Source organism: Alexandromys fortis, unplaced genomic scaffold (assembly GCF_014885135.2).
Source record: "Alexandromys fortis isolate MF-2015 unplaced genomic scaffold, M_Fortis_MF-2015_v1.1 scaffold_212, whole genome shotgun sequence".
Lineage (NCBI taxonomy): Eukaryota > Metazoa > Chordata > Mammalia > Rodentia > Cricetidae > Alexandromys > Alexandromys fortis.
The window spans coordinates 1,123,004-1,147,913 of NW_026068091.1; the positions used below are offsets into that span (position 1 = coordinate 1,123,004).

A 24,910-nucleotide genomic window follows, 5' to 3' on the forward strand; every position below is an offset into this window, starting at 1 on the left:
ACAAGTTATCTCAGGGCTGGGAGCCTGGAGGGCGTGCGCATGCGCAGACCACGTCGCGATCCCAAGGGTCACTGGGTAATGTAGTTCTTTGTGGTCTGGGCAGGGGATGGCGGAGGCGGGGCAAGAGGTTGACTGCTCGTCCTCGCTTGCGTCAGTCTCGGGCACGGGGCGGGGCTGGAGGACTAAGAGCCACAGCACGTCCTGCCCCGCCGGAAGTGAAGGTGCGGGTCCGGCTGTGGGCTCTGAGAGGGTGAGGCGCGAGGAAACACCAACGCCGAGACTGAGTGGGGGCGGGTAGGGGACGCTGCAGCTGGGGCCATTGAAGGGGCACCTCTGGGCTTGAAGGGCGCTTGTCAGGCGGTATTGTGGTACCCCGGAGAGGGGATGAGGGGCGGGGACGCGCTCTCATGGGTAGTCTGGCGACCTGCAGTTACTAAGCCGGGGAGGGGCGTGACGGGAGGGGAAGAGGTTCTGGAAAGGGTCTCTTCCGAAGCCCTCCAGGTGTCTGTTTATTCAGGAATCGGGAAAGTCAAAGACTGGTGGGTCGAGTTCAATATGAGAACCTTGACTTAAGACGGGCAGGCGTGAGAGACGGGAGAGGAGAGGAAGACACAAGACCCTGAGAGAGGGAAGTGGGTTCTATGAATGTAAAAGGAGACTGTAAATCGCGGGCTGAAAGCGGACTCGGTTTCATCCAGTCCCTATCCTGCCTTTCTGTCCTTGCAGCCCCTGCCCGGATGGCAGCAGTAGTTCTAGGGGGAGACACCATGGGCCCTGAACGTATCTTCCCCAACCAAACTGAGGACTTAGGGCCACATCAGGGTCCTACAGAAGGAACTGGGGATTGGAGCAGTGAAGAACCCGAGGAAGAGCAGGAGGAAACAGGAGCAGGCCCAGCAGGCTACTCCTACCAACCCCTCAATCAAGACCCTGAACAAGAAGAGGTGGAACTGGCACCAGTGGGTGAGGGAGAAGAAGGAGCTGCTGACATTCAAGATCGGATCCAGGTGTGGTGGAGGGAATTGTTCCTGAGCAAGTGAAACAGAATGTACCAAAAGCTGGATGCAAACTATCTTCTCTCCGGTTCTGCAGGCCCTGGGGCTTCATTTGCCAGACCCACCATTAGAGAGTGAGGATGAAGATGAGGAGGGGGCCGCAGCATTGAGCAGCCACAGCTCTATCCCCATGGACCCAGGTAAAAAAACTCATCCTTTCATTTGGGAATCTTTAAGAAGGAAATAGACTGGATTAAAACCAGTAAGAAGCGTAACAGAGGACCATCTTACCCATAAAAAGAAGGAAGTGTGCTAACAAATGTTTGCAGACTTCAGAATGTAGGTGAAATGCTATTTAGCTAGATTTGGGGATGGGTAGGCTTGGCAATAATGTGGAATTGGTGACTCCATGAGTCAAGGGTTCCGGGTTGATGGAATAGGGAGGGAACCGGCCCCGTTGTCTCTATCCCCTAACCAGCCTGTGGCTGTGCTTTCAGAACACGTAGAGCTGGTGAAAAGGACCATGGCTGGAGTAAGCCTGCCTGCACCAGGGGTTCCTGCCTGGGCTCGGGAGATATCGGACGCTCAGTGGGAAGATGTGGTACAGAAAGCCCTCCAAGCCCGCCAGGCCTCCCCTGCCTGGAAGTAACCACATGGAGAGCTGCCTTACCTCCCTACATTCCAAGCCAAGACCAGCACAGGACTGATGCCGCTCGGGTTCTAACACACCTTCCCATGTCCCTTTCACATCAAGGCAAACCAGACCTCTCAGAGACCCACTTTATTCGGTTCTGTACATATGGGGACATTGGCCCGAGCCCAACCCACCGTAGCATGTATCACTCTGTGGAGAATAAAGCACCCTATGTACACAGCCAAAAGCCGCACTGCCTGTGCCCCTGAAACCTGGTCCAGCCCTCCCCACTTGTTGCTTTTCTGAGTGCCCAAAGGGTACCGGTGAGGGCCTGCCCAGCATCAGCATGAACAAGGAAATAAATAGGTGTCGCAGGGAGCCATGCTCAGGGCACTGCTCCTGCTTCCCTCTTTATAGCTTTGGGAACCAACAGCACAAAGAAAGCAGTCAGCCACAGGGTGGTCCCTTCTGTATTTGTGATCCCAGGACTGCTGCTTGCCAAAGAGGGGCAAGGTAGATGGCTCATTCTCCCCATCTTGGTCCACTGGGCCCTATATTCATCTAGTGTCCATAACATACTTTTCTGGCCTCTGTCTTGTCCTGGTTAGGCAGAGGATAAAGGGAATAATACACCACCACCTCTGCCTGCATAACGCTAGGGCTAGGGGCCTATTTGTGCTGCTGGGGGTTGGTCCCCTCCAGCTCTTCACTCCGGGGCCAATGGAGCTTGATGTAACTTTGGAGACAGTCTCCTGCTTTACCCTGCAGGGGAGAGGAGAGACACCTCAAGTTCAGGTGAGGATGCAGGGGAGAGGAGCATGTGGTTTCTGTGTTTGTGTTTCTCAGGTAGCTGTGGGGTTAGGAGCAGGGGGACAGGCACCCCCAGGTTGTCTAAGCACTGAGCACTCAGTGCTCAGCCTGTCTGTACTAGCCACAGGGAGGCATGAACACATTTAGGGGTGAAGAGGGAGCACTCTGGGCATCCCTGCTTCCAGTGCCTGCATCCTCTAGAGTAGCCAGAGAGGTGCTGTTGTGCCCCAGGTCAGCCAATAAGGAGCAGAGGGTGGAGGGCCGGGCTGAGTCCCAGGGCTGAGTGGGCTGTAACCCTGTGGGAAGGGGAGGGGTCAGAGAGCCTCCTGGCTAGCAGTCAGGAACTCTTCTGCCCGCTTGTGTGCCTCTAGTGCCTTGATGGTGTACACGTCCTGTGGCAGCTCTGACTTCCTCCGAAGCAGCACTTTCTCCTTCTTGATGTCCTTTAGCATCTGTGTATGAACAGGGAGAAGGCCAGGAATGGTGACCAGTCCCAAGAGTTCTCCTGTTTCTGCTGGCCTATCTCCTCTCCCTCCTAGAACTGTTACTGCTGTCCCAACCTGCCCCCTGCCCCTGGTAACCTCTCACCTGCACAGCCTCTGTTTCCACTGTCCTCTTCAGAAGCTGGATGTCCTCTGCCGTGGGGGTCTCTGTCTCCATGGAGTACACAGGGGGCAGTGGTGGAGGAGCTCGGAACATAGGGTACTGAGAGGGCAAGAGGTGTGGACAAACGGTGAGCACTTCAGAGCCAATCTGCCTCACTCTTCCTCCAGAATCTCCCCAACTCTAAAAGGACTGTCACCTGGGGATTAAGCCGTGCCAGTTCCTCAATCTTCTGCCACATCTCCTCTCTTTCCTTCATTCGGAACCGGCCCCTGTGGGAGGCAACAGTAGGGTTGGAATTGGGGACAGTGAGCCAAGGTAGAAGGGAACGATCCTCGTGGGAAAGAGAGACTCACTTCTGCTTCTCTGCTTTGTACTGCTGTGTACAATCATCAAACAGCTTCTGGTTCATTTCCATGAACAGCTTCAGGGCATTGTAGATCAGTCCATGAATTGTCCTGCCATCCAGAGAGAGACGGTGTGCAGGAGGCCAGAGCCTGCCATCCGTGCCACAACCCAGTTTGCTTGTTTTCACGTCTCTGCCAAAAGCTTTTTCATTTACTAGTCCTTTTCACAGATCTCTACACCGCAGAAGCAGCTAACTCTTGACTAAGAGCAGCTGATGGACCTTACAAATGTCCCCACCCTAAGCCTGCCTTGGCTCATGCCCATGACCTCCCAATAGCACAAGGACTGTCAGCACCACACTCACCCTGCCTTGTACAGGAAAGCCTTTCTACGACTTTGACTTTTTATACAGTCTTTAAGCATATCACATGTTCCCTCCAGCCTAGAATGTCTCCAAGGCAGTGGTATGAATCAGGTCAGCTATTTGGTACTGCAAGGAGGTCTCATTAGCACCTTTTCTTGCCAGTCAGCTCCTCAAGGACCCACTTAGTAATATTTGGTGGGCACTGGCTTTGCTTACTGCGTGGCCAGGTGAAATCCCTGTCTCGAGTTCTACACCCACAGTTTTGAATACCGGGGTCCCACATCAGCCCACACTCAGTGGCCTACTTGTTCCAGTGGCTTTTGGAGTTCCTATAGAGCGCAGGAAACATAATAGGGAGGACACGGGCAGCGTTGTCACTGATGAGGCTCATGATGTACTCATTGTTCCAGTAGTAGAGGGCGCGCTCTGCCACCTGTCAAGGAGAAGTGCAACTCAGCACTCAAGACCTGCGCTGCCATATTTAGAGACAGTGGGTCTGGTCTCACCTGGAAATGGGGGCTGGAGACACATTTGGCAAGCTGGCGGAAGAGGGGCTCCATCACTTTGCTGAACTCTGAGGGTTCAATGACATCAAGAATCTCCTCTAGCTCATTCAGAAACATCACTTCCTTGGGGCTATGGGTCTTGGGCCAAAATTTGAGAAGTCCCACAATCACCTGTGAAGAAGATGTGAGGATAAAATTGCTAACACTGCACAGTTCCCTGGGAAGCCTTTGTATTGCCTCGTCCCACACTTACCCTCAGCTAACCAACCACATGGCTTCTCTGACTTGGATCAGAAAAGTTTCCTCAGTATGTAGGTTTGACTGCCTTGAGAGGAACCCACATCACCCAGTCCTGAGCACCCACTTAGAGCACTACTCAGTAGGTACAGACTGGAGCTAGGGACGCTGCTCAGTCATAAAGCTCTTGCTTGAGACGCCCCAGGTTTGCTGGCCAATACCACAAACAACAGAAACAAAACCAACAGGTCGAGATGGGCAAGCACTGCTGATGACTGGGGCCCCGGAAAGGAAATTACCGGCTCAGTGAGACTGCTCTCCTTCTCCAGGAACTGGACCACACAGTATGCCAGCTGTGAAAGGTGGAGGATGGAAGTGAAACGCAGCTCTCAGGAGGAGAGCACTCAGTGAGACGAAATCCCAAAACGGAAGGGGAGGTGTAGCAGATTTACCATCACCACCCTTCTGTGTCAGCAGAAAACCCTGATGCTCAGAGGAGGGAGGGATCTTCAGAGGCAGGCAGCTTACCTGAGGGTGGTACACACTCAGGGACTTGACCTTGTGAAGTGGAAGCAGGACACGGATGAGAAACATCTTGTGCTCTTCCTTAAGGGGCAAGGCAAAGCCATTGATGATGCTAGAAGTCAAGGGACGTTTTTAGGACCAAAGGCTTATGTTCAAGCCCAGTGTACGCATCCCCCAATCTTCCATGACATCTGCATTCCCCACTCACCTGCCAAGGATCTCCAGGAGCTCGGCAATCCCATTGTGATGTTCAGTCTCATAAATGAACCTAAGGGAAGAAGGCCCTCTTGACACTACCCCTCCAGCATTCTGCAGTCTTCCCTGCCTTCCTGTTCCCATCCCAGCACAGGCAGGGGCATGCTGTGCTCCCCAGCCTGGGCTCATCGCCTCACCTGTAGAAGATGTGGTTGATCTGCCGACGAATATATGCCCGGAGCCCCAAAAACTTGCCGTAGATACGATGCAAAATGGTCTTGAGAAAATCCCGCTCTCGAGGGTCCTCGCTATCAAATAGGTCTAGGAGCTAGGAGCAGGAGGTTAGGAAAGGCAGACAATGAGGCAGCAGACAGGAAGGCATGGGCTGGGGTCACAAGTTCTCTGGGGAGTGGGGTTAGGTTTCTGAAAAGCAGAGTGATTTTATTACTCTCATTCAACCTGCTATCTGGGTATGCATGTTTATACTCCACTGAGTGGAGAGGGACACTTTGTCGTCGTCATCGACACCCCTGCCCCGCCAGTTACACTGGAAGCCTTGTTGTACTAGACACAGCTGAACTTCCAGTGTATCAGAATAAGGGAAAAAACAGGCAGGTAAAGGCATGGGAGACCACAGTTCATGGGAAGGAAGGGCAGAAAGCTCAGACTCACAGCAAGCACAAACTTCTGGTCAATGTACTTCTTGGCTATATTTGGCTGGAAATCTGGAGACTCCAAGAAGCGTAAGAAAAACTCATAGACGAGCTGTGGAGGAAAGAAGCTTCACTGAGACTGACCCAAGGCTGGGAGATTCCCTTACTGCAGTCCTAAGGACTCTGTGTCCCATAGCCAGACCCACCCTGTCCCAGTGCCCTGGTACCTGAAGATGTGGCCAGGCAGCTTCCAAGGTAGGCTCATCTTCCTCAGGGTCAAACTCAGCTCCTGTGGGATTCGATGAAGGTGGCAGCGTCCGGAAGAGGTTCACTGAAAACTGAGGGGTGAGCCCCACTTAGAGCACTGTCTGGGCTTCCCCGGGGGCTCCCATCCCCCCCGCCTTGTATCCTCTCCCTATGCCCACCATGGTGACAGCCTCAGGGTAGATTGCCTCAGTGACAACATCACGGCTGTGGGTGATATACTCCACCATCTCATTCAGTCCTGCCCGCTTCACCTCCTTGAATTTGAGGTCACTGAGTGGGTCTGACACGAAGTCAAAGAGGACACAGCACTGGCGTAGCTTCTGGATAAAGAGCTCCTCGCGCTCCTGGGTTGGCGAATCTGTGGAGGTCTCAGCAGTCATTCTTCACGCATGTCCCACTGCCTGTGCAGATTTTCCTCTCCCATCCTGCTCCCTGGCACCTTGTCACAGTTGAACCCCATGTCTACAGAATACTCTTTTCCCAAAGACAGACTCCTAAACCAATCTTCACGGCCCCCAAGCCCAGTTCATCAGTCCCTGTCCATCTGTGGGTACCTTTCAAGGCAGGAAGCTTTTGTAGCTCTCTATTCTTGCTGAGGTTGAAGCGGGAGGAGCTTTGCCGTCGTTCTTTCTTGACAATCTGGGGTCCCCCTGAGTACTTGATTTTGCTGAGCTGTGTTGGGGGTGGTGTGCTGTTGCTGGGACGCTTGTTAGATGATGGTGGCTGGGGCTGGGGCTGGGGCTGGGCCTGGACATAGAAGAGATCTGTTGAAGCCAGCTCTCTAAGGGATGGATGCCCCTAACCCTGGCCTTGGCCAACCCATCCCCAGTCTGTTCGTGCTTGTAGAGAGGCAGTGAGCTGTCCCTGCCAGGTAGGCCAGGAGATAACTGTGGTTATAGCTCCAGAATACAATGGCCAAGAATTCCTATCTGGGTTATCAACAGCCTTCAAAGTGTTCACGTCTTAAGGAGGCAAAGTGGTTGGATGGATAGTGAGAGAAATCAGAAAAGTAGTTAGCAGGGCCAAAGACCTAGCTTAGTGGTAGAACACTTGCCTAGTATGTGTAAGGCTGAATTCAGTCCTCAGTGTGGGGGGGAAAATTCAACCCTAGCTGCAAGCGCTGACTAAGGAGACACAAGGCACAGACACAAGGCACCTTCTGAATAATGAAAACACTATGTCTTGAGGACATCTGGGAGGTAGCCCAGTGTGTGGCATCCCTAACAATTCACTGAGTACACTTCAGATTACTGAATGTTCTATACCTTCAATTCAAGAGGAAGACAAATTCATTCTTAAGTCTTAGCAGCTTACCAGAAATTTAGTTTAATAAAAATCCTAGCCAGGTGGTGATGGCACATGCCTCTAATCCCAGTACTTGGGAGGCAGAGGCATGTAGGTTGATGAATTCAAAGCCAGCCTGGCCTACATACCAAGTTCCAAAGTTCCAGGCAAGCCAGAGTTGCATAGTGAGGCTTTGTCTCAAACAAACAAAAGGAAAAATGACTGGGCTGGAGAGATGATAGAGCAGTTAAGAGCAATGGCTACACTTCCAGAGAACCCCAGTTTGATGCCTAGCACCCCCATAACAACCTATAAATGCCTATAACTCCTGTTCCAGATCCAAGGGCACCAAAAATGCCTATGGTACACATACGTGCATACATACATACACACATAGAGACAGGCAAAACAGTCACACACATAAAAACATTCAATCTGGGCTGGAGAGATGGCTCAGTGGTTAAGAGCATTGCTTGCTCTTCCAAAGGTCCTGAGTTCAATTCCCGGCAACCACATGGTGGCTCACAACCATTTGTAATGAGGTCTGGTGCCCTCTTCTGACCTGCAGACATACACACAGACAGAATATTGTATACATAATAAATAAATAAATATTAAAAAAAACATTCAATCTTATCTGTGTAGCTGTAGCTCTGGCTGTCCTCCCTAAAAATAATAAAGAAAAAACAAAAACTGGGAATTATATACACCTATTAATGCTTGAATTCGGATGGTAGAAACAAGAGGATCAACTTGGACTACACAGCAAGACCCTGACAGAGCAACAACAAGCCCCACTAAACTGAGTGAGCGTGGCAGCACACACCGGTTTCAGCCATTCAGAGGGGGAGGCCTGAGCAACCAAGGAGACCGACTCAAAGCTAAAAGGTACAAACACATAGCTCACAGCAGTGTGTTTGCCTAGCCCTAGGTTCAATCCCCAGTCTAGCAAAAATCAATCAAGGCTGAGACGACCAAACTCTATCTGGATACGAGAGGATGAAAGGCAGTAGTCTGGCTCAGGCAGGTGGGTGGGTCCAGTGGCTCAGTCCACTTTGGTCATCTGGCTCTCTCTGCATAAAACAACCCTAGTTTGTTTGACAGGAGGTTTGATCCTGGTAACACAGGGAAGGGCGACAGAGTAGGCACCATACACCTCCTGTTGTGACCAGTAAGAGCCAGTGTCACTAGACAATGTAAGGTGTGCCGACTCCAGGGTCTCCCTTTCTACATTCAGGGGCAGGTCACACCTTGAGGGAAGAAGAGCAGAAGAGGTTGGAAGGTCACCTGTATCTCGCTTCCCTGCCTGAGGTCAACCAAACTCTCATCTATGGCGCTGAATGTTCAAGAACACACTAATGGCTAGATGTGGTGGCAGGCCTTGAATCCCAGCACTCAGGAGGCAGAGGCTGGTGGTACTGAGTTCAAGGCCAGCCTGGTCTATGGTAGGAGTTCCAGGGCAGCTGGAGTTACATAGAGAAACCCTGTCTCGAAAACAAACAGAACACATTAAGCCTAGCATGTTGGCTTATAGTTGTAATACTAGCTAGTATTTGGGAGGCTGAGGTAGGAGGATGACCATGAGTTCCAAGCAGCCCAGGCTAAGAATGAGACACTGTTTCCAAAACAACAACAAACTACTGGGGTGGTAGAGGTAGCTCAGGGTTTAAGAGTACTCACTGCTTTTTAAAAAAAATTATTTTTATTTTATATACATTGATATTTTGCCTGTATATATGTCTATATGGAGGTGTCAGATCCCCTGAAACAGGAGTTACATACTATTGTAAGCTGCCATGTGTGTGCTGGGAATTGAAACCGGGTACACTAAGTGCTCTTAATTGCTGAGCCATTACTGTTCTCAACCTCTGATTCAGAGCACTGGAGTTTAGAACTCAGCACCAACATCAGGCAGCTCTACTCTAGTTCCAGGGGATCTGAAGCTCTCCTCCTAACCTCCTTGGGAACCTGTATACGCACACACTGCACACACCTTTAATAAAGCCCCTGAGCCGGACTATCTTAACTCAGCCCTTGCTCTGGGACTTCCTAGCTGAGTACACAGCTTCTGTAAGATCAGGCTGACAACAGTGCCCATGTTATAGGGCTTCAATAGGAAAGGCAGCAAGGAATACCTGGCACACAGCAACTGCTCTCTAGTGTTTGCTGTTCTTGCTGCTACTGCACTTGTAATCTTTTTTTTTTTCTGTGCCTGGGTCCTAGGAATGCACCTGGGAATGCCTCCCCAAGCCAATCCACTCAAATGTTCCTTTGAGTCCACTATCCCCTTTGTTTGAAAATGCAGAGACCAGGAAGTCGCTGGACCTTTCAGGGAATCAGCTCATGGTGGCCCTTGGGGCTCACCTCAGCCTCCTTTAACCATTTGTCTGTTCCACTGTCTTTTAACCACTTGCTCCCTAGTGACAACTCTTGCTGCGTCTATTTATGTGTCTGTCATTCCCTTCAACTAAATCAGTGGTGCTCAGCCTTCCTAGTGCTGAGACCTTTTCATACAGTTCTTCAGGTTGTGGTGACCCTCAATCATAAAAGCATTTCCGCTGCTACTTCCTAAAATAATTTTACTACTGTTATGAATCGTACTATAAATATCTGCAGGATATCTGATATGTGACCCCTGCGAAAGGGTCATTCTGCTCCCCAAGGGGTCACAACCCATACATTGAGAACCAATGAACTAGATGATGAATTTCTTGAAAGCCAGGGCTCTGATCTGTACCCTCTGGGCACCCTCAGAAGTAGCATCTAACAAGCATCCATGGGTGTTTGGTTGGGTGATCAGGAACCAAGACTCTTCTCTGCAAGCCCGCCTTCTCTTATCTCCACAGAAGTCCCCAGAACCGTGGCTGGGGTCAGCACAGCATGTGGAACTGTACTAAAGGGTCCAGCATTGGGAAGGTTGAGAACCGCTATCTCACAGCTCGCTACGTATAGCCGCAGCAGCAGAGTAGAGACCGCACACTGGGGGGCCACTCAGAAAAAAGGTGCTCTTCCCAGGGAGGGAAACGCAGAATCTCAATTTTCCATTGACAAGAAGTGAAGTTAGCTAGATCAGCCAGTCATGATGGTGCACACCTTCAATTACAGCACTCGGAGCAAGAGGATCTCTGAGTTTGAGGCCAGCCTGGTCTGCATAGTGAGATCCAGCTAGAGCTACATGGTAAGATCCTATCTCACAGAAAGAAAAAAAGTTAGCTAGACAGTAATTTTCCAACCTCTGTCTAAGTAATATCTCAAGAGAACATAGAGTTGTATGGCTTAAAAATACAATGTGCAGGGCTGGGGAAATGACTCAGTAGTTAAGAGCACTGGCTGCTTTGCAGAGGACCTGGGTTCAGTTCCCAGAACCCATATGGCAGCTCACAACTGTAACTCCAATTTCAAGGGATCCAACACCTCACACAGATATACACGCAGACAAAACACCAATGTATATAGATAAATAAATAAATCACTTAAAAAAATAAAATAAGGGCTGGAGAGATGGCTCAGTGGTTAAGAGCTTTGCCTGCTCTTCCAAAGGTCCTGAGTTCAATTCCCAGCAACCACATGGTGGCTCACAACCATCTGTAATGAGATCTTGTGCCCTCTTCTGGTCAACAGGCATACATGTAGGCAGATCACTGCATATATAATAAATAAATAAATAAATCTTTAAAAAAAAAAAGTTAGGCGGGGATAGCGCACACCTTTAATCCCAACACTCGGGAGGCAGAGGCAGGTGGATCCCTGACCTACAAAATGAGTTACTGGACAGCCAGGGCTGTTACACAAGAAACCCTGCCTTGAAAAACCATAATAAATAAATAGATAAATAATAAATAAGGAAAAAATGTCCAAAGGCAGCCAACAATTTGAGCCCTAAGGGTCCCTTCCATACAAAGACTGTACTGCTGAACGCTGGCGTGGCCGAGGGGACTGTTTCATCTCACTTGATCACTCCAGTTTTTTGGGGGGTTTTGTGTGTTTATATGTTTGTTTTTCGCAGGGTCTCCGTATGTCACAGTTCTGACTGTCCTGGAACTCGCTCTGTAGACCAGGCTAGCCTCGAACTCACAGAGATCTGCCTGCCTCTGCCTCCTGAGTGCTGGGATTAATGAAGTGCGCCACCACCAGCTTCATTCCAGTTTTTTGCTTAGCTTTATGTGTATCTGTATATGTGTGACATGTGTATGTAATGTTCGTGTATGAGAGTGCAGGTGTGAGTACATGAGTGTCACAGTGTGCATATGGATGTCAGATGACGACGAGGGTGTTGCTGCTTGCCATCCATCCTCTTCAATGGTGCACACACCGGGCTCGACGGCCTGGGAGCTAGCAGTAATTGTGTCCACCCCGTTTGCTGGAGGTTCCTTAGCATTACCTCCCCAGTCTTTACATGCTTCTGAGGATGGCGCTCTATGCTCTGTGTAAGCACTCATCTACTGGACCATCTCCCTAGCCCCCAGTTCTAGTTTCATAAGGACCACTAGTGGGCACCCAAATGCAGGAAACATGTGAGAGACAGCCAGCCCATCTAGTAATTGCCCCTAAACAACCAAGGTCCATGAGGCCATCCCCTGTTTGTCTACCTTCCTATGCTTGTTAGAAAGCAAATGTGTGGATACGCCAGCCACTCACTTCACACTCAAGCATTAATTCCAAACCCTCCAGTTCTTCTGATGTCTCCATTGTCCTTGGGTGGGTAGGAGGCAAGTGAGCAGCCATCACAAGGATACATGACAAAGGCAACCCAGCCACTCTGCCTTCCAAATGTACTTTGTCCTATCCAGTCCTACTGAGACTCTGCAGAGACCTGAAATACTTTCTACAGAATCTACACCCACTCAGGAAGCCTTCCTGTAACCCAGGTCTCCTGCCTCTACCTCCTGAGTGTATATACCACACCAGTATACACCACCACTCCATTTATGAGCCACTGGGCATAGAACCCAGGGCCTTGTGCAGGCTAGGCAAGCACTCTACCAGCTGAGCTGCATCCCCAGACCCACTATAAAAAGTATTCTGACAGAAAGATGGAACATAAAACAGTAGGAAAAGAAGCTGGGCAAAACTGTACCTATCTCTACTCTTAGCTATGCAGGAGGCTAAGGCAGAAAGATTCAGAATTGGAGACAAGCCTGGGCTACACAGCAAGACCTTAATCTCAAAACTAATTACAAAATGCACAGATAGAACCAAGCAGGGTTCACACCTGTAACTCCTGCACTCGGAAGGCAAAACCGAAAATATTACTGCAGGTTGAAGGCAACCTGGACTACACAGCAAGACTTTGGTACAAAACACGATTGACAAGGGCTAGCAGGGTGGCTCAGGGGGTAAAGGCACTTGCCCCCAAGATTGACAACCTGAGGTCAATCCCCAGGACCCAAATGGTAGAAAGACAGAATTAACTCTCACCAAGCTGTCCCATGACCACTGTACAAACACACAACAAATACACAAATAAAAGTAAAAAAAAATCAAGACTGGAGAGATGGCTCAGCGGTTAAGAGCACAGACTGCTCTTTGTCCTGAGTTCAATTCCCAGAACCACATGGTGGCTCACAACCATGTAGAATGAGATCTGGTGCCCTCTTCTGGCCTGCAGGCATACATGCAGACAGAACATAACAAATACACAATAAACAATACATAATAAATAAGTAAATCTTTTAAAAAAATTAATTTTGGGGCTGGAGAGATGGCTTAGCCGTTAAGAGCACTGACTGCTCTTCCAGAGGATACAGGTTCAATTCCTAGCACCCACATGGCAGCTCACAACTGTCTGTAACTCCTGTTCCAGGGGATCTGACAACCTCAAACCAATGTACATAAAATAAAGTTAAATAAATCATAAAAAAATTTAAAAAGAAAAATAATTTTGCCAGGCGGTGGTGGTGCACGCCTTTAATCCCAACACTTGGAAGGCAGAGGTAGGCAGATCTCTGTGAGTTGGAGGCCAGCCTGGTCTACAGAGAGAGAGTTCCAGGATAGCCAGGGCTACATAGAGAAACCCTGTCTTGAAAAACTAAAAAAAAAAACAAAATCAAAAACAAAAACCATAGATTACATGTGTATCTACTGTATCACGAATTATCTGGTCTAGTAAATGAAGACCACTTTAATTTAAACCCTGAGAACCACAGAGGCGTCCTCTCCGTGGTCACGTCTTGAACTCCCTCTAATCCTATTTAATTCTTCCTGTCCTCCCTTTCTTCTCTAAGCACCCCGCTAAGCATTACAAAGGAAAAGGTGACTAGGACAAGGCCCTGGCGTCAAACAGCTTGAAGACTGGTAGGTGGGGCAGCCACAGAAGCAGCTAAGGACACAAGGGAAATACCAGAGCGAGACCACAGAGGCTGTGGAAACAGAGGAGTGGACTACAAATTGCCTGGAAGAATTATGGCATCTCTCAAAAGGTGACTTTAAAAAAAAAAAGATTTATTTTCAAATTATGGGGTGTATTTGTGTGTAGCTGAATTATGGGTGGTTGTGAGATGCCCACCATAGGTGCCAAGATCCTAACTCAGGTCCTCTGCAGGATCAGCAAGGGCTCTGAACCACTGATACAGCTCTTCAGTCCCCGAAGGTGTGAGTTTTGATTTAGCTCTTTTTTTCCCCTCTTTGTTTTTTTATAAATATTTATTTATTATGTATACAATATTCTGTCTGTGTGTGTGTCTGTAGGCCAGAAGAGGACACCAGACCTCATTACAGATGGTTGTGAGCCACCATGTGGTTGCCAAGAATTGAACTCCGGACCTTTGGAAGAGCAGGCAGTGCTCTTAACCACTGAGCCCATCTCTCCAGCCCCCTTGAATTAGCTCTTAAGGAGTAAATGTGCTGGGCGGTGGTGGCGAACGCCTTTAATCCCAGCACTCAGGAGGCAGAGGCAGGCAGATCTCTGTGAGTTCGAGGCCAGCATGGTCTACAGAGCTAGTTCCAGGACAGGCTCTAAAGCTACACATACACAAAGAAACCCTGTCTCGAAAAACAAAAACAAAACCAAACAAACAAACAAAAAAAGGAGTAAATGTGAGTTTAGGAGAGGGAAATCAAGCTGGTCCAGACGGGTGGAGCAAGGCCATACTACAGGGGAGCTCGCTGTCTTAGGAGGTAACTTCCACTGGGCCAGTACCCAGGGCAAATGCTACAAGAACAAAGTGAGGCCCGCTCAGACTCGTTATGGATGTTGGGTTTTAACTTTAGGAAATTCCAAAATTAATTTTATATTGTATTTAAACACTATAGCCTAAGCTGGGCTGGACTTTAATGTGCAGACCAGGCTAGGCTTGAATTCACAGCAATCATACTGCCTCTACCTTCCAAGGGCTAGAATACCGGCACGAATGAGCGCACCTGGCTCAGATTAGATTTTGGTGGGTTTTTGTTTTTAGACAGGGTCTCTCCATGTAGCCCTGGCTGGCCTGGAGCTGACAGCATAGACCATGCTGGCCTAGAAACCACAGAGATCCACCTGCCTCTTCGTCTGGAGTGCTGGGACTACGGTGAGTCGCCACACCCCGCTCAAATTAGTTTTAAAGTAGAGAATTTGGCTGAGGGCACAGCACATGACAGAACAGGGGCTTTGCCTGAGTGATACCCAGGGTTCAGTCCTCAGTACTGGAAAGAAAAAAGGAGACCATAAAACCAAAGCGGTTTGAGGATAACATCTGTGGCCTTTGAGCTGAAGTTGGGGAGACTGGGCAGTTTCTTCCTTCCTCCACCCCATCCAGAACTCAGGACAGCAGTGTGCTGGAGCCCATTTTTTCCTTAGCCGCAGAGGCAGGACACAGTGAGTCTCACCTGCCCTCTCAAAGCCACTTTCCACCCCAGGCTCCTGTTTTAAGTCTCAGAGACAATACCTTACTTAGCCTATGAACCCCAGCTCTGCCGTTATTCATGGGGTAAGTGCTGTTTACTCCGAGCCTGACTGCAGTGACAGGTAAGTGTGAGTGCAAAGATTTAGGGACGATATATGTAGGTTGAACAGTATCCCAAAGAATCTCTGAATATGGCCTTACCTGGAGTAGGGTCTTTACAGACATGCACCATTGGTGAAAAGGAGCCTTACTGAGCTGGGTAGGATATCCCTAACGAATGGTATCCTTCTAAGAGGGAACTTCAGAGAGACCAAGACACGCAGAATGCTGTGTGAGGGTGAGGAGAAGAACTGAGGTGCTGCACAACACAAGGGGTGCCAAGGACTGTCAAAAGTCGGTAGCGATGCACTAGGGAGGCAGAGACAGGCAAATCTCTGAGTTCGAGGCTACCCTGGACAGCTAGGGCTGTTACAGAGAAACCCTGTAGGGAAGGTTGGGGAGCCAGCAAGGAGGCACAGGACAAGCTTTTCCCTAGAACCTTAGGACAGGACTGGGGCTATGGCTTGCAGAGTGTCATGGTGAACAGTTTTGAATCCCCAGACCTACATAAAAGCACAGGTGTGCCTGCCATGCCCACCTGCAATCCCCAGGAGCCAGAAGCAGAGATAGAATCCCTAGACCAGTGGTTCTCACCCTTTCTAATGCTGCAACTGTAATGTCACACACAGTTCCTCGTGTTGAGGTGACCCCTCCAACTGTAAAATTATTTCACTGCTACTTCAAAACTGTAATTTTGCTACTGTGAAGAATCCTAATGTAAATATCTGATATGCTGGATATGTGTATGAGATCCCTGTGAAAGGGTCATTTGACCCCAAAAGGGTCGACACCCACAGGTTGAGAACTGCTGGTCTAGGGCAAGCTGGCTATCTGACTAGCCAAAATGGCCAGCTCTAGGTTCAGAGAGAATACACCTCAATATATAAGGCCCACAGAGACTGACTAAGACATCAAAATTAAGATGGGAAGCCTGAAGAGGACATCTGATGAGAGCCTCAGGCTATATATGCATGTGCACACATTCATGTACCACCACATATGTAAACACACATTTATACATACTTGTACACGCCACAATACATACACAAAGATTAAAGTAAATTGAAAACATTTTAAATTTAAATAAAAGAAACCAATGAGATGGTCCAGGTGGCAGAGGGCACTTGCCACTGAGCCTGACGACCTCAGTTCCATCCCTGAGTCTACACGGTGGATGAAGACCCATCCTCTGACCTCCACCGGCAAATACTGGCACTCACACAACAAATGTACAAACAACAAAATTGAGACATGGTCTCAAAAACATAGACCAGGCTAGCCTTAAACTCCAAGATCTGCGGGTCCCTGCCTCCCAAGTGCTGGGATTAAAAGGAGCACAGCCATCCTGTCCCACATTTTTAGATTCTGAACAAGAGAAGCTCAAGAGCTGGGAAGATGACTCAGAAGCTCCTGCAGAGGAGCCGGAGTTCAGTTCCCAGCACCCATGTGAAGCAGCGCACAGCGGCTTCTAACTCCAGCTGTGAGGACGCAACAGGCACACAACACTGGCTCCTGGACTCTGCAGGTATCTGCACACACATGTATCTGCACACACGTGTACATGCCACACACAGAAATTTCAAGTAATTAAAAAAAGACCTCAGGTCCTGTCTTTTGCTACCCTGACTTCTGGCCTCCAAAAGCATAGGAGAATTCACTTCTGTTGTCCGAGGCCACCTGCTATATGGTAATCTGTTTGGGCTGCTTTGGAAAACTAATACAGAATAACTGGTCAATAAAGTAAATGTTAGCCGCTATAATTATTAGGATTAATTGAAAAACACTTCAGGCAAATGCTTAACACAGTCAGGTTTTAGCCAGAGGAGCTCAAAATTGTACAATAGAAAAAGGGGCAAGGGAAAGATACAGTGAACAGTACTTTAAAACCATGGCCTCTGCCCAGCAGTCAATGGTGCACACCTTTAATCCAAGCACTTAGGAGGCAGAGGCAGGAGGATCTCTGTGAGTTCAAAGCCAGCCTGATCTGCAACAACTAGTTCCAGGACAGTCAGGAATGTTACACAGAGAGACCCTGTCTCAAAATATCAAAAAACAAAAACAAACAAACAAAAAAAGTCATGGCCTCAGGGCTGGAGAGACATCCAACAATTTAGAGCACTGGTTGCTGTTCCAGCAGACCCAGGTTTGATGTCCAGCACCCACATAGCTGCTCACAACCACCTGTGACTCCTGTTTGGGGATCTGATGTCCCTCCACCGATACCAGGCATGCCCATGGTACACAGACACACATGTAGGCAAAACACCCATATACAAAAATAAAAAATACATGAAGAAAAAAAAAAGATCATGGCTTCCCCCTGGCTCTCGGCTGTCACGGCATCTCTGCAACATCCATACAAGAGGACCTTCTGAAAAACTAAGAAGGCAAATTCCTGTGGCCATCTCACACAGATAAGCCCTGGAGGCTTTTGATAAAACAGAATCCAGGGTGAACCTGATACCCCCCTTTTCTAGAGGGACTAAGACAAATGCTATGTCCCTGAGCAGAGCCTCCTAAAGAGCTAGAAAAGCACAGCAGCCGGCCCCAGCGAGCTGCTCGCTTCAGCAGCCTGTCTCATGCACTGGCTCACCCTTCATCACTGTGACATTCAGTGTAACAGTGTGTGCGGGCGCCCACACTGGGCCAGGAGATATCCTGAAACTCACAGTGTAAAATACAGCCCAGGGACCCTAACCATGCCCTGGGGATGGAGGTGAGTGGTCAGAGCAGGCCTATCTAGGCAGATAATACCCAGGATGCCTAGGAACCAGAAGGATGTTAGTGAGAAAGGAGCAAGGGTGGGCCTGTAAGTCCTGGCTCTGACTGGTCACTAACTCTAAAGTACTTGCCCAGTGGAAAGTGCTGATGGGACCATCAATAGCATCACTTGGGAAAGGGTGTGACCCACAGTGAGTGCTTAGGTGTGAAGTGGAAGCCATACAACACCATACAGCTGTTCCCTTCAGTTCACAGCCTGGCAGGAAGACCATGATGGGAACACGGACCAGTCCTTGTGAAGATTACTGTGCAAGAGCCCAGACGGAGTCACGACTCTGCTGTGGTCTGCAAATCGGGCAAGAAATCTAGCCTTGGGGCTGGAGAGATGGCTCAGAGGTTAAGAGCACTGACTGCTCTTCCAGAGGTCCTGAGCTCAATTCCCAGCAACCACATGGTGGCTCACAGCCATCTGTAATGAGATCTGGTGCCCTCTTCTAGTCAGCAAGCATACAGACAGACAGAACACTGTATATATAATAAATAAATCTTTAAAAAAAAAAAAAAAGAAATCTAGCCTACTTCTCCTGATTACTTTGCAAGTCCTGAAACAATGGTCACCAATGCAAACATTAATTGGATCGCTTTAGAGGGGACAGGAACAAGTAGCCTGGAAAATCTAAATCCATAGTTAACCACAAACACTTGTCAATCAATCTCTTTTCTCAGGAAAGGCACAAGACCAGCCAATAACTAAGACTTCTGCTTCCTGAACAGTTTAAGGCGGAAAAAGTGGGAAGGAAAAGCAGAGAGGGAATGACAGCAGCTCCCACACATTCACAAGGCGATTCAGCAAACAAAGCACCCCACTGGCCACCATACCCCGGATGTTCAAGGACATCCCTCAACTTCCCTAAGCCCCTCTACTCTCTGGCTGTCTTGTTTGCCTGTTTATTGCTTTATAGCCCTAGATTGTCAGCTATGCTGACCTCTGTTCTTGACTGTCCTTTGGTCACACACTGCCCAACTCAGGGACACCAGCCACTCCCAAGCCCCTGCCCCACCCAGATCCATACCAAAGTGACTCATCATACTGCGAAGCACTTGTAGACTTTTCCCCTTTCCCCAGGACCACAAGCCTCAAGCATCACACCTCCACCACCACCCCTCTTGGAGTCAGGCAACTACGTCACACAGGCTGGTCCTAAATGTGTGATCCTCAGCTTCCCAAATGATGAGTTTACAGGCAAGCATATAAGCAGACCTCACATCTTTCCATGGTTCTTATCCTAAGACATCCGCACAACACACACTTGAGCATGCTGGAAATTAAACCCAAGGCCTTTACGCACACTAAGCACGGGCTCCACTACTAGCCCTAGCCACCCCTAGCCACTGAGAAAGGAGTTACCAACACGGGAAGTTCAGGAAACAACTTCCACAGGAATCTAGCTGTAGGAGCCTTTGCCTATGGAACTGTCCCCTCAGACCCTGCCCCCCAGCCACCAAGGAGCTGTATGTAGGCAGCACCTGTACTGGAACCCGGGCCATGTCTACATCTTTACCTCGTCTGCATTCTCCCCTCCACCATCTTTGCTCGAGCTGCTGGGCTTGGCTGTGCCTTTGGCAAGTTTGGGAGGTTCCTGCTGGGAGAAGACGGAGTTAGGGTTAGTAGAGGCCACGAGAAAGGAGAGGCCTTACCCGAACCTCTTAAATCTTTCTTTTTTTAGTACTGGGGATCAAACCAAAGGCCTTGTCTATGCTAGGCAAGCACTCTACCATTGAGCTGTATCTCTGAGCCCCTCCGAGGTCTTTGTTTTAACCACACACTATCTAGCTGATTCAGCTGGGCATGGTGACACAAGCCTTTCTTCCCGGCACTCAGGAGACAGAGGCAGGTAAATCTCTGAGTTTGAGGCCAGCCTGGTCTATAGCGCAAGCTCCTGGACAGCCAGAGCTACACAGGAGAAACCCTGTCTTGAAAAAACAAAAATAAATTTTAAAATCCTACTATATCGACCCTGGGACACACAAAGGAGACTCAGCCCCTCCAAGGAGTTTAGAGTCTGGTTAGGAAGCCAATGTCCATCTAATAGTTAAGCAAGACGGTAGTCTTCACCTGTCCCCTCCCCAGGCTAGTCACTGGGTTAGGCTTCCCTGTCAGGAAAGAACTAAGGTGAGCTGGCTTACTGGAACAGCATCAATAACGAAAACAAGCGGGTCAGACTGGCTTCTGGGCAACTTGGTCAGAGGTGCCAAAGGCTTCTATGCTAAAGCACAGCAGAAATCACTTCTCTCCCCTCAGGGCCATCCAGACAGACCCAGAGGCATTTGCATAGATGTCATCAGCAACACCCAAACAAGAGGGTATTTAACAGGATGCTAAGAGATCAGAAGGCTTCTCCCTGAAATGTTAAGATCGCCTCAGGCGACATGCAGTGGGCTAGAGATGGAGGTGAAGCCCTGAATTGTTAACAAACTGTGAGCACCAATCTAAAGGTTCCCTTGGGAACCTGGCAACTGGCTCAGAGCCCTGGCCTGTCCAGCATCTCTTCCCATGCTCTGGGCCCAAACAAAAGCAACCACACAGGGACAGGATGGGGAGACTGTGAGAGACTTGAGGATGCAGCTCTGACTGCACACTCAGCACAAACCAATGCTGTGGCATCCACGGGAGGTCTTGGGAACTTCCATCCACCTGTGTGGAGTGCAGGCCCTGACAGAACCAAGCTGGTGGGTCTGGTTTAGTGATGAGAATGAGCCTGTGCAGGACCAATAAGAAATACTTACTTGAATAAGGAAATGCAGTCCATTCTAGCAGTGTACTCAAAAGCTCAGCCTGAAGTGCAACAGCTGCAGGAACTGGGATAGTTAACAATAGAAGGGAATGGAAGGGAGAAGGGTGGGGAGGGAGCAAGATGAAGCTTAACCAGCGAGGAAGGGCTGCCATGTGTACTAGAGATACAACTTACACTCGCGGACCCAGAGAAACCAGAGAAATGGGTCAACACTGAAAGCGGATAGGCGGAGGCCAGCAGGGATGGACTTTCTCACAGTGCAGTTGTATGGAAACAGAGTGCCTAGTGTAGCTGAAAGCTCCCAGTCCTGAGCATTTGAGCAGAGGCTGGATGACCTCCTCTAAGGCTTGTTGCAAAAGGATTCAAGCCTTAGATGAGAGCTGGATTGGAGGACCTTGGAAATCACTCCCAGCTCTGAGAGTCTGCAATTCAACAGCAGCCAAGCCCCTTCAGGAAGAAGTGTTAAATCCGAGGACTGTGACTATGGGGGCAAACGGAGCTCAGGGAGAAGAGAGTTCTGTGTGGGCTGGAACGGGGAAGGCTTTCTGGGGGTGGAGAGGGGAAGCCATTCTCAGATGGGGAGCAGCTTGATGCTCTGTATAAGGGGGAAGGGGCTTCTTTGGGCTGAGTACTCTCCCGCTGCCTGCTGGCCAGGCTGGCCACACCGACTCCAGTCAACTGCTCAGAGCAAGTGGTGGAGGACAAAGAAGAAAGGATGCAGCCAGGACACACCACCAAGGTGACTGACAGCACAGGACAGACCCGGCCCGCCAACAAAGCTGACCGTCTTCACTCAAGTCTGCTCTCTATACTTGGTCATAAGCTGCTTACTTTTCTTGTCCCCTCCACCCACCTTATGGCACTCAGCACGACGCCTGAGAAACATCTCTGGGAATGTGCCTGATTTCAGCTGCCTTGGTGTGTGGGTGTGAGTGGGTGTAGGGGAACAGGGACCACAAGCCTTGCTCTCTGTCTTCTGAGAACAGGTGAAGCACACACACTGGGGCCCGGCCCAGCTGTCGCATGTTGTGAGGCACTGGGGTTTAGAGCCAGCACTGTGTTTTATGCTCAATTCTTACCAGTCGTGTGAGAGTAAAGAGATAACTAGCCTCTCTGGGCTTCACTGTCCTCAACTACTAAACAAAAACAAAAAACAGGACCCACTTCGCTTAGCCCGATGTCTAGCACATAAAATCCTAACAGAGGTTAGTTCTATTATTATGAATAAGAAAACAGGAGGGAGCGGGGCTGGTTCATGCAGGCAAACAAAAGACCCAAATGCAGTCTCACAAGAGAAGGATGCAAATCTCCCCAAAGACGGACTCAGCATCTGCCTACAGCAAGAGTCAAGGAGGAACACAAGACTTGTCCCCAATTCATTTGCACCCAAGGCTGACCAAACAGAGTCTGTAAGTGGGCCCAAGTGCAGGCTCAGGACGACTTCAGAGGAAGCACTGAAGGATACAGCAAGGACTGGGACCACAGAGATAAAGGAGAAAGGGGACAGGTGATGGATGAGCAATAAGAGCCTCCACCCACCTGTCTCTGTGCCTCCATCCTGGTACACCTCAGTCACACTCTCCCCCTCAGAACTTTAAGGAGGCCAAATGCAGCCCAAACTCCAATGCAGGAGATTAAATCTCATCAAGGGCCCCACGCCTGTTTCCATGTATCCCGATCCTCCCAACATCCTTTCTCAACCAGATCACTCGTGGCCTAAGGAAGCCTAAGAATGTCTCCCCCAATTCTCAATCAGCCAGTGGGCAAAGGCCTTCTACAGATGGGACAGGATCTACATCTACAGATGGTCCACAGACTAAAAACTACGGACAGATAAGAAGCTCACTGCTTCCTCTGAACTCCACACCCCTCAGATCCCAGGTTAGCGACTTGAGTGTGCAGTTTCTACAGGTGAATGGCCCAAACCATATTGGCCAACTCACTCCCAAGGACAGGACTGGGTATAGGGCACACAACTCTGCTCAGCTAGCCACCTTTAAGAGATTCAGCACCCAGTATGTCACCACCAGCCCTATGTTCTAAATTTCAGACTCTGGGAAGTTACGGTGACAACCCATAGTCAGAGCTACCTGGCAAACACACAGCAGCCCCAGGATAAGGAGTTTGATTGATAAGGTGAGGTGGTAGCGCAGCAAGGCAACCAGGGAAAGTGAATGCAACCTGCGTCTGGGGTCTTCAGGAGGGCAGACCGTAATACCAGGCCAGAGCCAGCCCCAAGACAAGAAAAGCTGGGGGAGGCTGGAACTGGTATCCTAGCATCCCTGGATAAGTCTGTACCTCAGAGGAACCACACCTCTGAGTCAGATCTCAGCAACAGCAGGAAACAAAGGGTAGGAAACGGCAGGGATGAGGAACAGGTGAAGGCGGGCAATATGGAGACAGAAGAGGGTGAAAGGCAGCAGCACCATCAATCAGTGGCCGCGGGGCTGGGAGTGTAGCTCAGTGGTACTGGACAAGCTCAACATGTGCAAGATCCCGGGTTTGACTCTATCAATGCAAACGATAAAGAAATGGCCTGTGGAAGGACATCATGACAAAGTATGAATGTCCAGGGGTAGCTGGACTGCAGAGGAAAAAACTAAATAGAACAAGGCAGATTCCTGCTTTAATATAACTCAAGAAAGAGAGAGATCCAGCACGGGTACAAAGAGGAAATGCAAAGGTTATCCTAAGGAATAAGGGGAGGAGCCTGTGCAGATCAGAACCGGTGTCTGGTTTAGGGTGAACATGGAAGCCAGCTGATGCCAGTTAGTCACTTGCACAGAAGAGCCCTCCAAGTCTGGAGACCTGATATTGCAGCTGGGCCTCCAGCAGGATGTGTGACCTTGGACAAGTCCCTTCCCTTGACTCGGTCTCAGTCTCCTCATCTGTACCACCAGGGGCTGTAATGCATGTGCTCAAAAGCGCCCTTCCAGCACCGACGTTCTGGGGTTCCATCAAAAGAAGGAAGGGCTCAGTCCTGGCTTACAAGTTTGTGTGTAAAGGAAGACTCGAGGGAGGGGCCTAGGCCAGATTTGGGCGGAGGAGAGAAAAGGCAGAGCGGTTCTAGGTCAGGGGCTTGTCATGGACGGAGAAGGGACCTTACAGAACTGTGGAGAGGCCGTTTATAGGCTGCTGAGGAAGAGGGAAGGGGCTGCTCAGGGCGGGGGTGGAGGGAGTACTGGAGGAAGATGCAGTCTTAGATGAGGACTGTCCCAAACCCGTGGGGGATCGGGGACAGAGGAAGGCGGGGAGAGAAAGCAAGGGAGTGAGCTGGGAGTGGAGCAGAGCTGGAGGGGGCCGGGGGTAGGAGCAAAGAGGAACGGAAGAGAGAAAGGTGGGGGGAATCTGTCCGGGGCAAAGAGGGAGAGCTGTCCCAGCTGCTGCACGGGCTGGGGGTGCTGCCAGCCGCGCGGCCCAGGGGCTGGCCCCGGGAGTGCTGCGGGGGGCCAGACCGGAGGGTCAGTCTGAGGCTGTCCCGGGCCTGCTTCGGGCCCCTCCCAGAGCTCCGCGCAGGCCCCGCGGCGGAGGCGCAAGGGCAAAGGCCACGCTCACCTTATCCTTCTTCAGTTTATAGGGCATCTCGGCCGGTCCACACCCGGCCCGGCTCCTGCGGCCCCGCTCCGGCTCCGGCTCTGCTCGGCCGCACTCGGCCCGCTCGGCGTCTCTTCGCCACCGCCTGCGCGCTGCGCCCGGGCCGAGCGGTGGCTGCGCCTCCAATTGGCCCTAACTCTTACAAACCTGCCTGACAACCAGGCGCCGCCTCCTCGGATTGGTCATTGGAGCCAAGCTGCTTCCTTTTTTTCTCATTGGAAAGAAAGAGTACAAACCGCCAGGGTTCGGCTCCCAGAATTGGCTGGAGGAGAAAGTCCCGCCCTAGAGAGGGTCGGGCTTCGTGCAGGAGGCGGGGCCATGGGGAAACCCGAGCTTGGCTGGCAATGCTGCTCTACGGCGTCGCCTGTGCGTCGTCCTCTGCTATTCTTCATCCCTTCGCTGTTCCTTCCCTCCAGAAGTGGCTCTCACATTTACCCTGCTCTGCTACCCGCCCTGC

At 50.1% G+C, this 24,910-nt stretch overlaps 2 protein-coding genes across 6 annotated transcripts; one reads left to right on the top strand and one right to left on the bottom strand.

The window, feature by feature from the left end:
- Positions 1–91: 91 nt before the first annotated feature.
- On the top strand, positions 92–1,869 carry Mea1 (male-enhanced antigen 1). 4 transcript variants are annotated; one of them, XM_050122777.1, is made up of 4 exons: positions 92–221; positions 727–1,007; positions 1,093–1,195; positions 1,493–1,869. In XM_050122777.1, exons 1-4 carry the CDS (start codon positions 107–109, stop codon positions 1,642–1,644), a joined length of 651 nt encoding a protein of 216 aa, XP_049978734.1. In that variant the 5' UTR covers positions 92–106; the 3' UTR covers positions 1,645–1,869. The 4 variants fall into 4 exon arrangements, with proteins under 4 accessions (XP_049978734.1, XP_049978735.1, XP_049978736.1 ...); XM_050122778.1 differs by having other exon boundaries at positions 136–250; XM_050122779.1 differs by lacking the exon at positions 92–221 and adding an exon at positions 228–294.
- On the bottom strand, positions 1,762–24,580 carry Ppp2r5d (protein phosphatase 2 regulatory subunit B'delta). Of its 2 annotated transcripts, none has more exons than XM_050122771.1 (16): positions 24,415–24,580; positions 19,627–19,704; positions 6,692–6,884; positions 6,296–6,495; positions 6,098–6,208; positions 5,890–5,982; positions 5,415–5,545; positions 5,231–5,290; positions 5,026–5,134; positions 4,797–4,850; positions 4,261–4,431; positions 4,060–4,187; positions 3,399–3,500; positions 3,242–3,314; positions 3,028–3,144; positions 1,762–2,891 (listed from the first exon to the last, which is right to left on the bottom strand). In XM_050122771.1, exons 1-16 carry the CDS (start codon positions 24,439–24,441, stop codon positions 2,754–2,756), a joined length of 1,785 nt encoding a protein of 594 aa, XP_049978728.1. In that variant the 5' UTR covers positions 24,442–24,580; the 3' UTR covers positions 1,762–2,753. The 2 variants fall into 2 exon arrangements, with proteins under 2 accessions (XP_049978728.1, XP_049978727.1); XM_050122770.1 differs by having other exon boundaries at positions 19,627–19,707.
- Between the last annotated feature and the right edge of the window lie 330 nt (positions 24,581–24,910).

Coding starts and splice junctions, on each gene's coding strand:
- Ppp2r5d (XM_050122770.1), bottom strand. CDS start 24,441: ATGCCCTATAAACTGAAGAAGGATAAG. Junction 6,209..6,295: donor ACCCTGAGGCTGTCACCATG/GTGGGCATAGGG, acceptor CTCACCCCTCAG/TTTTCAGTGAACCTCTTCCG. Junction 3,501..4,059: donor TCCAAAAGCCACTGGAACAA/GTAGGCCACTGA, acceptor TCTGGATGGCAG/GACAATTCATGGACTGATCT.
- Mea1 (XM_050122777.1), top strand. CDS start 107: ATGGCGGAGGCGGGGCAAGAGGTTGACTGCTCGTCCTCGCTTGCGTCA. Junction 1,008..1,092: donor ACATTCAAGATCGGATCCAG/GTGTGGTGGAGG, acceptor CCGGTTCTGCAG/GCCCTGGGGCTTCATTTGCC. Junction 1,196..1,492: donor CTCTATCCCCATGGACCCAG/GTAAAAAAACTC, acceptor CTGTGCTTTCAG/AACACGTAGAGCTGGTGAAA.